General features: G+C 37.7%; 2 protein-coding genes and 1 pseudogene across 3 annotated transcripts in view; 1 reads left to right on the top strand and 2 right to left on the bottom strand.

Annotated features, from left to right (window-relative positions):
• LOC144665192 (uncharacterized) overlaps positions 1-2,999 on the bottom strand; it is a 29,634-nt gene extending 26,635 nt beyond the window's left edge. The window contains exon 1 of the mRNA XM_078526379.1: positions 2,922-2,999. Within this exon, the coding sequence (XP_078382505.1) occupies positions 2,922-2,991 (70 nt within the window). The 5' untranslated portion in view covers positions 2,992-2,999. The remainder of the gene's footprint in view (positions 1-2,921) is intronic.
• Positions 3,000-7,848: 4,849 nt separating this feature from the next.
• LOC144665243 (uncharacterized) lies at positions 7,849-11,371 on the top strand (annotated as a pseudogene). Its single transcript, XR_013572905.1, has 8 exons — positions 7,849-8,148; positions 8,237-8,787; positions 8,866-9,058; positions 9,133-9,391; positions 9,503-9,674; positions 9,837-9,985; positions 10,079-10,272; positions 10,735-11,371. The product of XR_013572905.1 is annotated as an uncharacterized LOC144665243 (transcript).
• LOC144665382 (uncharacterized) lies at positions 9,963-11,835 on the bottom strand. Its single transcript, XM_078526625.1, has 4 exons — positions 11,386-11,835; positions 11,020-11,247; positions 10,718-10,894; positions 9,963-10,205 (listed from the first exon to the last, which is right to left on the bottom strand). The coding sequence occupies exons 1-3, from the start codon at positions 11,616-11,618 to the stop codon at positions 10,729-10,731; spliced, it is 627 nt and encodes a 208-aa protein (XP_078382751.1). The 5' UTR covers positions 11,619-11,835; the 3' UTR covers positions 9,963-10,205; positions 10,718-10,728.
• Between the last annotated feature and the right edge of the window lie 4,140 nt (positions 11,836-15,975).

Raw genomic sequence — 15,975 nt, 5'->3', positions numbered from 1 at the left:
TGGTCCTCACTTCGAGTTCAGTATTTCCACGGCAGTGACTCGATTATGAAATATTAAATGAATGATAGCCAGGTTTAGCATAATTAAACCTGTTATTATACATTGTAGTCACTAGCTGTCTTCTCATTGGCTAAGAGCCTACAGCTAATTCTGGGAATCCGCGCAATCCCGCGCAACCTACAGATTAGTGAATAATCTGCTAGCAGATTATTCACTAATCTGTAGGTTGCGCGCGCAATGCATGATTTCCAAGAGCAATGTGTCAGGCATCTGGCGGCGAAGGAAATTCACAGTTCGTCGATTCACTTCTTTAACCGAGAAGTAGTTTGACAAAAGTTCAAAAATTGCTGGACAATAAAATTTCGGAAAACACAAAATGACTATCAAAAATTGGGAAGGAACTATTCCACGATTTAGTAGGACGACCAGCCGGAATGAGCACAAGTTTTGAAACAGGTTGAAATCGTTTGTCATTACTTCTTTTTCCAGAAAAAACAATGTATAATAAAACAATTATTAGATTCGGTTTATGTGATATTCGGAATAATCAAGGTCTCTGTACGTGTTATAACACTTACCTCGACCTTGATTATTCCGGATATCACAAAAACCTCATCCAGTAATTGTTTAATATCTGTTGTCTGTGAAGAACGAATCTGTGTTGCGACAAGCGTAATTTCCTTTTTTTTTTTGGATGGATCGATGGCGTTACAGCGGCAAACATCGTTCTAGGCCTTATGGCGCGAGGTTACAATGTTAAAGCAGTGCCGTCCGTTTTTATTTCCATCGCAACGTAAAGACGGCTAAATGATGCAATAATCCAGCTAAAATAATGTTTCAAACTTGAAAAAGGTAAAAATAAAGAAAATTGAACTATAATTAGTAACACTGCTTATGTTGCAACAGATCATTCAATCGTAATCCAGCTTAGTAATGCTAAACAAACACTTGAAGCTCCATGTTCATGTCCCTTCTTTAATGTTTTGTAAGACATTGGCTTAAGCGTTTTTTTTTTTTGTTTTGTTTTTTTGTTTTTTTGGCGGTGGCTGAATTTCTGCAAATTTGAAAGAAACAGAACCATAACGAAATGTTCAAAACTAAATTTGGAACTACGGCATATATGACAATTCAGTTTATCGATAAATCCTTTGTAAATATAATTGGCTTTAGTGCTTTGCATATATAAGCCGTTCAAACAAGTAGTTCAAGGGGTCATTTTGAGATGCCACAAGCTTGTTATTTTGACGCAAAAACACTCAGAAAAAACAAGGACTGGATTTCGAAATTAAGTCAAAACAAATGGCTACGTGATTAAAATAAGATTTTGCTGTGACACCCAAGGCAAAACAATGTTTCTTTTTACAAGATTTACACATGACGACTTATCTATTCAAAATAAATCAGCCGTTTAAATCGGGCGTATATCGCCGGTAAACTTTGGTCTATTTTTGTAATATTAAACATGGAAAGGCCTCTCTAAATTGTCAACATTGGAACAGAATAGAATCGACGAAGCACAACCACTTTTTATTAATGTAGTTTCCTGTTACCCCGATGAACACTAAACTACAGGGGAACAGAAGCAAAAGAAGAAGAAGAAGAGTGCCTTTATTTAAACAGGGTTGCTCTTTCAGTAATTATAAATTACAAAATTACTGCCATCAATAGAGGCCCTATAAATAGAGGCCCTATGAAGCTGCTAAAAAGCTCTTAAGATTCCGGAGAAGTTGTCCTAATTGCTTTGGAAATAAAGACCACGAATCATACAGAGAGAGTAAAGGGTCAGTGTTGAAGAGCAATATTTTTTTTTCCGCAAGGAAATGTTTTTTTTTTTTCAGCATAGGCTCTGAAGAATGCATTTTAGCCTTTGCCACATGGCAATATAAAATGAGTTTATAGAAGAGTATATGGTGACTATCGGATAACAAGTGTATTAAGTGTAAAAAAAAAAAATAGTAAGTTGCTGCAAAGAACTTTTTTCCTAGCCTGAGTTTTTTTCCTGCACAAAACGTACACGAGTCAGAAATAGGATGCATCTACGCGTTTAGTTTTCTATCACAGGTGACGTCGAAATGCAGTACCATGTACGAAAGTCTGATCTTGGCCAAGGTGCCGCTCAAACTCGTTTTCGATAAAGCGTCGTGGTGCAATGACAATCTGGCGAATGTTCTAAATCTATACCATTATTGGCGAAATTTATTTTGCTAGCAATTGACAAAGGACAGTCGCCCGCTATTTCTTTTGCGCGCTTGTAACAAATGAGCCGATGGCGATATCATCACCACGTCAATTTAAACACAATGGGTGATTTAAAACAACTTAAGTATAGTAACTATTTGAATACGCTATCATCTGCTGTACTAATTCCATATTTTGGTACTTATAAGAAGCTACCAGACAGACCGTTTGTTTAAGCAATTGAGTTCCATTGGAGGTGTGGCGCTATTTTTTGCCAAGGAAATAACTCGATTGTCAGGTACTAGTCGTAGAATTTTGGGTAGTTAAAACTTGCACACAGAAGCTTTCGGCTTTCCGTTTTCACTCTGGTTCCATAGCTAAAAAAAACTGTGTATGGTACTTCGACCATGGATCGAAGATTTCAACCAGTATTATCAAACTTGCAAACGATCATCTTCACCGTGAAGCCATTTCCTTACACTTGAGGAAATCAGTACCGCCCTTCAAGTACGTTTCACACGAAATTAAATGAAATCTTTACCTCGCATTATGAAACAATGCTCCTGTTTTTGAGCTAGTGAAACAAACCTAAGCGTATCGAATCTGCCGTCTTAATTGACCTTGCATTTTAGTCAGAAGGCTTTTAAAAGTGTTTTCGCAATATTGTTCGTATAAGACTCTTTTGGATAGTTTCGTGCACTACGAAGGTTTAAAATCAATAATAATGGAACAATGACAGTTACCTTTAACGCCAGCAAACGCTAAGCAACACCAAAGCAATAAAAGCAGGCATTCTCTCTTAAAAAATACCATGACTTGAAATTATGAAATGGTCACCCCTGCTGTAAAAATGTAGACTGCCGCACGACAAAATGAACTACAGTTATATGGAAAGAATATGCAACGAGTGTTGATTAGCAGGTGTCAAATTGCTATAGTATAAGCCCGAAAAAGTAGGTTGTGTCATACGGTAAAGTAAATGACACGATATAATGTCACATGTCTTACATGATTTGCAGTTGTCAAATCTTGTTTCCTCGAGGAAATAACAGTTTTTATTGTTCTAGTGTGCCACACGAGAAAGTTAACGACATATATACAAATAAAAATGCAATAAATTTTGATAAGCAAGTGTCAAGTCTTGTATCCGCAAGGAAACATTTTTTTTTTAATTTTCCCAAAAAAGTATTTAAAAAGCACACTTCAAAGTAAATGACACTATAGAATGTCACATGGCTTGATGAGCAGTTGTCAAATCTTCTTTCCTCGAGGAAATAACCGTATCTGATGTTTCAACATAAGCCTAAGAAAGAATGTCCCTGACAAGGACATTATAGCGTTTTTATTAAATAAATTATTAAAAAAATGTTTTGTTTATTGTTATTTGGACACGATGAATATTGGAAAAATGCAATCACTTAGATTTACATGAACTGATTTGCACCTATCATTTCCAGTAGAGATTTAGGAGCATTGCTTTGTGTGATATGAGTTTTAAACAACGAATTCATAGAAACGAAACACTAGCAGTACTGATTCTACAGTGGCTCATATCTGACCGTCAGACAAAAGAGTGACTGATTCAAAATGCTTGATAATGATACTATCTTAAAAGCTGATAAGGGGGACCATTTTACAACAGTAAGAAAGATAATTGACATTAACCTGTTCAGCAAAAAAAAAATTGTTCCAATTATGACCGGTGGTTTAAATTATTTTTCCAGCGCAACGTTTGATAAAGCGAGAATTTAATGGCTAATGCGATGCGATTTTATGTTCCTTAAAGCTTAAAAAATCTATAAAGTGCACAAAGCTGCCAATTATGAGTCAGTAATTTTTACAAATGTCACGCATTCGCAAAAAGAAAAGAAAATATATCTTTAAATATACTATGCAGTCTATTAACATACAAACTGCTGCACAGAAATATTAAAAGGCAATTATACGACGACGACAAAAAAGGTATTGATAAGCAAGTTTGAAATCTCGTTTCCTCAAGGACTTACACAAGGTCTTGAGTGTTGCTTAGCTTAGTCGTTTGAGATTAACCAAATGTGCTGGGGAGAATATTTGCAATATAGTCTTTTTCGACTACGGTAGGTCAGGCACAACAATTTTGTTCAAGCAATCTGCTCCCATTGGAGGCGGGGCGCTCACTTTGTAACACTGAAATGACTTGATAATCAAATGCTCCTCAGATTTATGTGTAGATTAGACATGATGCCAAAAGAAATCCATCTAGTGTGTATAATATGCAAGAATCTATGTTTTTTAATGTTTTGGCGTTCATTTCATACTCTAAAATCAGAACGTAATCAATTTTAGGTGTAGTCCAAAAAATGCTTAATGCTTGTAAAATTAACGCCGTCGAGGGACGGATGAGATCATTATTTACCAACTGATACTGACTATTTCGCAAAAAAAAAAATAATATCACTTAATAATTACAATTCAGCAGAATTTTCCTATACTAAAGAAAAGCAGTTCAACTCAAAGGTACCAGCTTTCGCATACGGAAATAAGACAGTAGACGTAAAAGCTATAGATATCACAAGTGAAGGAACACACTAAATTAGCTAATAATATCTCACTTTGATCGATGTTTCTCTTTTTAGAAAAAAAATGAAATTTTGTTCTGAGAATGGTTTTATCCAAATAACACAGAAAATTAAATGACGGTCTTTAACTAGCATTATGAATAAATGTGAACAACATTTAGCTCAGGATTAATATTCAATGTTAAAAAAAAGGACCCGTTCTTTTAATTGATTATACATTTTAGTCCGAACATGCAAAACAATTATCGCAACAATTTGAAAAGAGCCCGATCAAGACTCCAGACTCGAAGTTTGTAGCTTCTTGCACTAAAAAATTGGTAACAATTGTAATTTTAAGGACGGTTAAATAAATATGAAAACAAAAATTACCTTTAACTTCGACGAAAGCTAAGGAACACCAAAGAAACAAAAGCAAGCCTTCTTTGAATGCAAATACCATGACTTGAGCTTATGAAGAGACCACCCTTGCTGTTGGAATGAAGACTGCCGCGCGACAAGGTGAAACACAGTTATATGTAGATAATGCAGCGAGTATTCATTAGCAGGTATCAAGTCTTGTTTCCTCAAGGAAATAACGTTTTAGCTGTGTTTCATCGTTAGCCCGGGAAATATGGCAATAAAGCAAGGTGAAGTTTCGTCGTATGGAGATAATGCAGCGAGTATCGAATAGCAGGTGTCAAAAATGACATTTCAGCCAGCCGTTGCAGTATAAGCATGGAAAAGCATATGTATTTTTCACAAGGAAACCTTCTTTTTTGTTTGTTTGAACTTCAACTTATGGACTTCAATTTCTGTCATATCTCGAAATTCATTTACTTTAATCTTCTTTAACAATTGCTTCATTTGGATGTGTCGCGTTAAAGTTCTCGTAGTCGATGTAAAACAAGTGATTGACTGTCCGTTGAGTGCGGGTTATCTAAATATTTCACCAAGAGTCATCGAGTGTGAAGGGAAATTATATCTTTTCAAGTGCTTTTATACAGTTGCAAAAAGCATAGCACGTAATGATTGGCAGGTGCCAGATCTTCTTCTGCAAGAAGATAAGCTCTTCCAGCATAAGCTTATATACATGTAAGTCCGCCCTCAGTGCGCGATCACGAGTTCACTTATGAATAAATATTTTAAATTATCACACAAGTGGAAATTTAGGAAGATCTCTTTGTTCGCCTTATACGCCAAAATTAACGGAAAGTTAGATGCTGTATTATACAATATTGGATATTGCGCAATTTGCTTACGCCTGATACACGACCTATTCTCGGAAACTATTAACGAACGTTCACGGGTTATCTAAACAACTGAGCAATTACTACTAACCGTCGAAGGAAATACCATTGCAAAGACCTTGTGTTAGCCGGATAAAAGCGATAAAACTATTACGGTTAAAATGAGTAAATGTGGTAATCAAGCAACAAATAACAAACAAAAAACGAGTTTACAAAACCAAAAACAAAAAGACTTCTGATAGTCAGTGTCTTTTGATTAGTTAAACTAAGCAACTGTAAAAATGTCAGACTTTTTCCTCGGTCACGCAAGCTTCGAAGAGTAGGAAACTAAAACCGGAATATAACATAGGATGAAAATAAAGGAGCGCATCACTCCTTTGCTTCGTATTTTATAAAAGAACTGTTGAAAATTCTATAATTTTATTAAAACAGAAAAACTTCAGATCGCTCTAAACCAAGTTGAAACCCCGTTCCGACTCACATATTCCCAACAAAACAACAGTCCGGAAAATGCAACATGCATGTGGATGCTTTACGTCAACCTTGATGGGACAATCTATAAATTAGTAAAGCTAAAAAGTTCCACAAAAAAAATCATACCTAAGCGTATCGTTATCATCTTAATAATTTTTTGCGGAGCTACTCTTTAGGTAAAACTGCTTATAAAGCTCGAGTTATAAAAAAAAATATCTTATAACCTTCAGCTTTAACAATTTAACATTTCGCTTTAACTATCCAGTCAAGTTTTCTTATGACTTTTAGATTCTGCTCTGACAATAACCTCAAATACATTGCACAGTTAATCATTAGGATCTTGCCCTAAACTATAGACTGTGCATTGAATAGTAGTCTAAATATTTTACGTCTTAGGAAAGGCTGTGATATGCGATATAAATGAATTCCTAACGTTAAAGGGCATGTAAACCCTAAAAATGCTATCTTTTGTAGCAACATATATGTTTAGTACATATAAAAAGTAGTTCAGGTCTGTAGTTCTTTTTTTTCCCCGAGCGCATTTTCACGTGAAAAAACGTACGTGAAGTTTGAAAAAGCCGCCATCTTGGATTGCGCCATCATGCTCGTGACGTCACAGGTGGACCCTTCGTTGACCGGAAGTGAAAGGTCTTCCTGCAAAGCTTTGCGAAATTCGCACGTGTTAACCAGGTTAACTTGTTTTTCGGCAGAATTAACTTTGTTTCTTGATAATGGTGAAGCGCTGTGTCGCCGCGTTTTGCAGTAACTCTAATGAAACAGGATATGCTATGCATAAATTTCCCAAAGATCCAAATTTGAGGCGGCAATGGATTAATTTCGTCAGACTGAAAAGAGCCGATTTCGCTAAAGCAACCGAGCACTCCGTCCTCTGTCACATTCATTTTGCTCCTGACTGCTATGAGCGATCGTACATGGAAGAAATGGGCATTAAGAAGAAAAAAATATTACTTGCTGGTGCTGTACCGACCATTCAATCTTCAGCAGTAGCAGAATCTTCTAATGTGCCTGACAGTCGCAAGCGACCTCTGGAGAGCACAAAACCGGAATTGTGTGACAGTGATACTGATAAAAGGCCAAGAAAAAGTAGAGCGGTTCAAAAGTTGGAGATCAATAGAGTAAGTAGAATTTGTTCGAAATACTGCATTATTGTAAAGCTTAATTATTATTATTCCTGAAAAGCCTGAATAATAAATTTTATTTATTTATAGCTACTAAGAGAACACCAGCAAGCCTCCAGTTCAGCGGAAGCTTCTTGTTCTGCTGAGCCTAGCGCAGAGAGGGACGCACCTAAGGAAACGGGCAACAAAGGTAGTTGCGATGTAGCTGTTCAGTGCGATCCTTGGCCAGTTTGGCCATTGATTGATGTTCAACCCAAACCGGCAGTTGCGAGTGTTGGTAAGACTCGGCTTAATTTGCTAAAAATTGGTGTTGTGTCAATCTTTCCGTATTCTTTTGGTGTTGAAGAATATTGTTCTTTTTTCACTAGGCATACAAGTAGCAATCACAGATGAGACCGAAACGCAATGTTATCTCCCGCCCATGCCTTTTACTTCAACCCCAATCTGCAGTCCCGTGAAGAGTTTAGGGGGTCGTAGTGCCGATAATGACGACGATGTGGACTATTTTCCGCCAGCTGATATGTCTTTCGACGAAATGGCTGAGAAAGATGAGACAGAAGACTATAATGACAAGTATGGTATTTTACTCGAACTACGGATTAGTTTGTTTCTCTTTTGTTCTTTTCTTTAATTTCGTCCTTTTAATTGTGTTAAATCATAGGGTGCCCGACACGAAAAAGGAGCACGCGTCCCCTCAAAGTGAATCAAAGTTTTTCGTGTTTTTATCCTGCTTGATGGAGCTATTCGCATTTTGTCCCCTGTGCACTGAGCCGGCTTCTGCTGAAGTCTCCAAGATAATTGGCACTTTAATCCACGTTACACAAAAATGCTCTAACTGCAATTACGCTAGAGTATGGAGAAGTCAGCCCTACATTAAAAGGATACCCGCTGGGAATCTGTTGCTATCTGCAGCCATTCTCTTCTCTGGAAGCATGATATCACAGACCCTAAGAATGCTGAAGATTCTCAAGGTACAGTGCTTCAGTCGCCAGACGTTCCATAAACACCAAAAAAAAAAACCTTATTCCGGTTGTCATTAACAAGTGGAAGGAAGAGCAGGAACAAGTCATCCAGAGTTTGAGAAGTCTCGAGGGAGGTATTGTCCTGTCTGGTGATGGGCGATCAGACAGCCCTGGCCATTGTGCTAAGTATGGAGCCTTCACTGTTATTGAGCAGAGGGTGAACAAAGTGCTGGACATTCAACTAGTTCAAGTAATGTACATTCAAAATCTTTCCTTTTTCTCTTTTTGAATGTCTGTTTCCTAAAACTGCCTTTTTTACTGTCTGCAGTCTAACGAGGTGCAAAACAGCTCTTGGTGTGAACATGAAGGACTTCTACGTTTGGAACGGTTCTTGGCCGCAAAAAATCTTGCACTTGATGTCATAATTACAGACAGGAATCGCCAAAACGCAGCCTACATAAGAAAGAACATGAAGCCTAAAGGAACCACCCACTATTATGACATCTAGCATATCGCTAAAGGTGGGTCCATTTTTGCCTTTGATCACATTCCTTTCAAATGTATAGATTTCATGAGAGAACCGTTTTTATTTAAGGAATTGGCAAAAAAATTGATGCGCTGGCGAAGCAGAAAGACTGTGGAGACGCTGGGCTGTGGAAAATAATCAGTTGTGAACCATCTTTATTGGATAGCCGCTGCAGCACCAGAGGGGGATGGGGACATGATAGAGGCTATGTGGAAGTCAGTCACCAACCACATACAGGACATTCATGATGGACACAGCGATTTGTATCCATCCTGTGAACACGGCCCTCTAGATGAAGAAGATAGAGACAAGGAGTGGCTGCAGCCTTGTAAGATTTACCTATTTCTGTTACTGTTTTTGTTATGTTTCTGTTTTTTTAGTTATTACGCTCATCACTGAACAATTGTAAGGTCACTGTTCTGCTTTATACAATTTATAGCTTCCAAGGTCTGAGAGAAACTAACCGATGTTCTCCTGAACAAGTCCCTTCTGAAAGACATCAGAATGCTATCACCGTTGTATCAAACATCCTCCCTGGAGGCACTCCACAGCCTCGATATTATATTTGCTCCCAAGCATACTGCTTTCGCTTTCTTGGCAATGTATGCCCGGTAATGTTGGAGGTTTTCATAATTATAATGAAAGTTTTATATTTATATATTTTATGGTGTAGTACGCTGATAGTACAGTACAATTGCGTTTGTTTGTCTTTTATCTTACTTTGGTCTACTTTCAATTCGAGTTTAAAAGAACGTTTTTTCCGTACTTTGCAGGCTTCTCCTAGCTGCCCTCCATTACAATGAAAACAGTGACCGCTTGCAAGCAGTGACAGTGGATGGCCGACCATGTTACAGCATTCGCTTTCCCAAATTTAAGAAAGGGGAATACTCGGTGCGCGAAGTCAAGACTGCTGCTACCTATGGTAACACGACACATTAATAGTTGTGTAGTTGTGTGATCAAAGATCAAACAGATAAAAATAAGTCTGATATAAAAATTCTGTCTTCTTGTCTAGGTTACACGGAGGCTCTTATTGATGTCCTTATACACGATTACGAAGAAGACGCCAGTTCATTGAAAAACTCAATTGCAGAACTCCGGACCAGTCTGCCTGCACCACTCGCAGCTTCATTTGAAAAACCCTGCAAACAAACAGCAGTGGATGAGTTTGTGTCACGATTCGCACGGTCTTAATGCAAAGGTCATTTGGTATGCCTACTATTAAACCTCAACTGTTATTTGTTTTTACAAAAATGGGAAAGTGATGAGACCATTGAGACTATCTGTTAAAATTATTTAGAGTAGGGGTTTTTGATATATTACAATTGTGTGATGTACAAAATGGATTGATTGATCACGCAGAGCTTTAATCACGCTACGGAAATAATCGTCAGCAACTTGCCATGCATCACTTTATTTAGATAAACACCAATTTAAAATGAAATAAATTCTCTCTCTTCACATGTGATTTGGGAGCAAAACTACTGTACCTTAATTCTAGATAAGTATCCGTTGTATGCATTTCGGAAATTAATAAAACGCGTCTCGTACATATATTCAAATGTGAATCACGCACGCACATCAAATATACATTTAATTTGCTAATAAAGCAAACATACAATGCTGCTAGTGCTGTAACTTAATGTTTACTTGCCTTTGTATCTGTTATAGGTTTGGTGGCTTCAATCCAGTATACGCATTACCGAAATCAGCGGGGAAAGTGTCTCTGATTTTATTGACTGCACATGATGGCAGCGCGACTCTGACATTTTTCCCAAGATAGCCCCAACACCAACGTACAAGCTGTCTGTAGGCGATGTACCTAAATTTCCTGCCACATAAAAAGACGCAAAATTGCTGTTGTACGTTGCACTGTATTATTATAATACAGCATAACTCTGTAATAGTTTAAACCATACTTCAGTATGTAAGCGACAATAAATCAAGTTGACCTACTCGTGTGCCGTGTGACTGACTGCGCCATGCTGTTGTCGATACGCGTAATAGGCCGTTTCCAGAACCCAAACATCAAGACAGTTTGAAGCAAACCCTGGGTGCTGAGTAATGCAATTTAGCTCTACCTCTGGCCGTTGATCTTCGATTTTTTGCCACACTTGGCCGATTTCTGTGCAGCAGACGCTTTCAGAGGGTGTAGGCATTGCACGACAGGAACCGCATTCGCACCTACCGTAAAATTAAAAGAAGCTTTGATAACACATCCCAACGAAGAATAGATGGTTTCTATTCCCTTTTGCTCAGAATTCTGTCTCTAACATCACTTTCAATAAACTAGAAATACAAAAAAAAAAATGGCAAAATTACCAGTCAGTGTTTCCGAGGCGATCTGTCTCTTCTTCACTCTGTGGCTCGCTGTCGTCACGTTCCTGAACATTTCGTTGAACTCTCCGCGGCTCAAATCGGTATGGACGAGGCCCAACGTCCTCGGAAAGTTCTGATAGTTCACCAACATCGCTATCATAAAAATTTAGCGCATTGGGAGAGCTTTCTTCAGACAAAGCTTCCTCGGAACTTGAACTACTTTTTCGAGAAGCCATATATACCTGTAATTTGCTACTAAATTCCTCTGTTGCGCAATGTTTTGGTTCCACCTCTTACGTCACGAGTGCTCGCTATTGTTTTAACCGGAAGTGAAATTTTGATAAAGAATGTCGTTTTTTACCCTTAAAAACCTCGAATTTGACAAAATAACCGCCAAAATGGTATTCAGCGACATGATTTACGTCTTATCAAAAAAGTTGTATTCTAGGGTTTACATGCCCTTTAAAAGCGGCCTCAAAAACAGAGGATCGTATCCATGCGGCCACAGTAAATGAGAAAACGCGTTAAAAGCGCTGTTCCAGCTCGCCAGGTAATGGAATACCGCCACAAGATCCTTTTCGGAGAATAAAATTTGAAATTTTTCATCGCGTTTAAACTCCAGACTAGCTGAAAAATATTCGACTAGTCGTTGTTTTAAAAACTTCTTTGCCACAACAGACCCCCCACCCCCCCCCCCCCAAAAAAAAAAAAAAAAAAAAAAAAAAAAAAAAAAAACGTAGGTGTCTACACTTGGTCTCAGACCTAATACGTGCGATGGATTTAATAGGTTCCATGGATTTCCAATTGCTTACGTTTACTTGTCGTATGGATGCTCCGCTATAATAATTAACAAATAGTCTTACACAAAAAAAGTGCAGCACAATGAAACAATGCAAATCAATAGCGTTGTGTTTGGAACGATAGAGTTCCATTCGCAGAACGACCGATCACCGTATCGCGGGGAACATTAGTGTAATATATAGATTTAGGCAAGCCTAAAACCGGAGCTCCCTGGTTATTTGCCATTTAAACCTTTTAGACTGATTTTTTTATTCTTTTTTTTTTCTTTATATACATATATAGTATGTATCCTTTTTAACCATGAACAACAGCACCATATAAGAGCAAAAAAAATTGATCAATAAAAAAGGATTGTCAATTAGCAGTCTGTGCATTAAACCTCCTAATGATAGACTAGTTTAAACTTTCGAGGATAAACTAGAACAAAGAAAGCTTGTGTTGTTCTAGAAAATGTCCATACCCCCACCATGACTGGTATGTTATGTATCAGTAAATTTCAAAAGCGCCTATACCCCACCCCCCCCCCCCCCCCCTGGGGGAAATTGACGTTTTGAAACATTTTGGTCATATTCCCCACTTTGTAGATGCCCCACCGGTTAAGGCTTCAAACAGGGTCAAATTCCCCCCCCCCCCCCCCACACACACACACTTTCCACATTTTAAAGACGAAAGAAAGAAAACCCCGATGTTGCTTTTGTATTTTGTAGCTAAGTGATAAACAAACATTAGGATAAGATCTCTTCAGACAAGGAATCCACACTTAATTAGCTGTAACATTTTACATGTTACTTGTTCCTCCCCCGCCCCCTCCCTTCTTCCCCTCCCCCTCTCCCTACCCCTCCCCCTCCCCCCAAATAGCAGCTTTTTTTTGATGGAATGGTGGACCGATACGAAAAATAACAGCTTTCTGCTAGCAAACCGGAGTAAAACAAGCAAAAATAAGCAAGCAAGCCGCAAGCAAAAATAGTGACATTTTGTCATAGTGCGAAATACAGTCTGTAGGGTCCCCCAAAAGGATTAAGCACCTTTTTCCCTGCATATAAGTTTTTTTTAACTACATGTAAACTAAGCAAAAATTAACTTTGCACAGGCGGAAACACTGTTTGTTAGTCATAAACTCCGGTATAGATTGTTTGGCAAAAATTTAACCATTCATTTGCCTGCATAATCAAACCATGCAAGCATGAGCAACAAATATAACATAATAATTAACTGTACTGAAACAGAAGACTTATCAACAAATAACTGATCTGTGAGACACAACTGAGACACACCCACAAACCAAAATAGCTATGTTCAATGTTTATCATTTGATGACTGAGGTTGGTTTCGGTAAAGTAAAAATTTGGCTGGCTACGAACAACAGATTGCTTTGCAACATGTGATGTTTGTTAATATAGATTGATGAACTGCAGCCTATCCCATTATCATGATTACTGTTCTTTGCAGTGTGAGCACTGGGAATTGCAGTGCGGCTACTGTTACCGCGGTCACCCAGATAAAGTTAACCAATCACAAAGCAGAACGGAAACAATGAATTTCAGCATTTTTTTCCTTCAGCCAATGAAATGTCGAGTACAGAACAAAGAAATTTCAACTTCTTCGTTCGCCACGAAAACACATCAATGCTAAATTTTGACTGTATGGCGCTGGATTTTCAGTTAACTTCGATTGCATCCCTTTTGAGCTTGAGTAGTTGTGACAGCACAAGTTGGAAAGTAAATATCAGCGACATAAATGAAAGAGGAGTTCGAAACTGTGTCAAAACAGGGAAAGCAACGGCTTGCCATATGCCTCCAGACGTAAAAGTGCGTGGCGGAGTTCGCTCGTGACAATTTCAAACAATTTCCTCTACGGCATCAACCGGAGTTTTGGTAGTACCATTTGGAAAATAAATGCACGTAAGGCCAGCAAAGGAAGACATTCTAAAGTGCATAACGTACCAGAGAAAGCAACGATGACAATATTTTTTTTTTTCACTTCACACAATAAAATGTCAGTTGAGTAAAAAACAGTAAAATTTCATTTTGTTTACTCGTGGAGCTATTTACTTTAAATGTTGAATAAAGCGTTAGCTAGCGTTGACGTTTTGACTTAAAAAAAATTGAGTAGTTTCACATGCTGTACAAATGAATGTCATTCGTCATGCAACTATACTTATAATTGTTTTCTAACAAGTGCTGTTGAAAGCACTGTGATTAATTACATAAAAGCATTCATATTCTGCCCAAAACTTTAATCAGGGGTGTAGCTGAGCTTTAAAAAACACTACCCGGCTCATCAACAAGCTCAGCTGGCTTTTCTGGCCTTAGCAACTATCAAAGTTAACTCAGTAAGTCTTTCCTTCCATGTGGAATTTCAGCTCAATTTAAGTTCTATGTATACTTATGCCTAGTACCACAACAAGATAATTTATGTTAAGGTAGGGCTTGAGCTTAGTTATTAAAGTAAGGTATTAACAATCGGAATTCCAACAGGTCAATTGGCACTTCTCCCACAAACTCATTACAAGTAGTCCAGAAAATTTATCAGGTCAGGTTAAGTAGATCTTGTAGGCCCAGTTTTGGCCTCAACGGGGAGGGGTGGGGGTAAATGACGGGGATGATCGAATGGAGGCAAACTCAGAACCCAAAAAAATCCCTAAGTCTTCTGACATTACCCCAAAAATCCCTGGACCAAATACAACACCCCCCCCCCCCCAAAAAAAAAAAAGGGGAAATAAAATAACACAAAGAACGCCCATTTTGTTTATTCATCACACCATAAAATACGCTAAGGCCCGTGGACAAAGGCACTTAAGTTCGTTTTTAATACCCAAAAAAATCCGGGATCCCTATCTAAAAATACAGTCACCCAAAAAAATACTTGCCAAATTTTCCAACTCCCCAAAAATGCCGGAATTGAAAATTTCAAACCCAAAAAAATCCTTCGATCATCCCCGTCAGTAACAAGCTGGAGGACTCCCCCTGGGCCTCAACCGTCCCCACCCCCTCTTTTCTTAAACAATGAAAACATTATATTTACTATGCTGTTACATGTTAATTGTGTATATTTAATTCCTCAAGAACCAGGATTTTTAGGGAAAAACAAATTTACCAAGGGGTTTAAAACAAATAAAATGAAATAAAATTAATCAGCGGTAGATTGATATTTTTCTGTTCCTAAAATTTAAGGAACTATCTACATGTACCAAGATCTCAATGCAGTAATTCTGTGCAAACAAAAAGTCAAAGTCATGTTTTGGACTAGCAAATATCTTTTTCGTTGTACTTGAATGGCAATAAAAAGAAATTCAATTCACACTAAGTATATACGTATAGTATAAGTAAAAGTCTTATAAAAGAAAAGTATTTTAAAATTTATAAATTGACTGCCTTTTTGTTTACTGAGCTGCTACTTGATAGATGAATTTGCTGTGTAATGACCTTTTTTGTTCATGGTGGAAGATAAGGAAAATTCTTATGCCCAAAAGATATTTAATTAGTTGCACTTGTAGAAATTAATTAACTTTCAGCCCTGGAAGTAAGTGGGGAAGGGGGACTCCCATATCGAACAGACAGAGATGCTCGTCAAAAAATTTGAATTAAACAGTCCCTTAAAGGGGACCAATCTGGGCATTGATTACACTTTTTGACCCCTAAAAGATACCATTTTGGAACATTTTAAAACTGATATATTTTTATATTTTTTCTTGAGCAACCCTAAACGAGACCTTGAAGGCTAAAAATACCCTCCTTTTTCACAGAACACACAAAGAGAGACCGAAATCTGAAATAATTTACATCATGTATA

Source organism: Oculina patagonica, chromosome 9, assembly GCF_052425735.1.
Source record: "Oculina patagonica isolate OP01 chromosome 9, crgOcupat, whole genome shotgun sequence".
In the NCBI taxonomy this organism is placed as follows: Eukaryota; Metazoa; Cnidaria; class Anthozoa; order Scleractinia; family Oculinidae; genus Oculina; species Oculina patagonica.
Note: the sequence above shows the minus strand (reverse complement) of the source record. Positions and strands in the feature narration are given on the sequence as shown.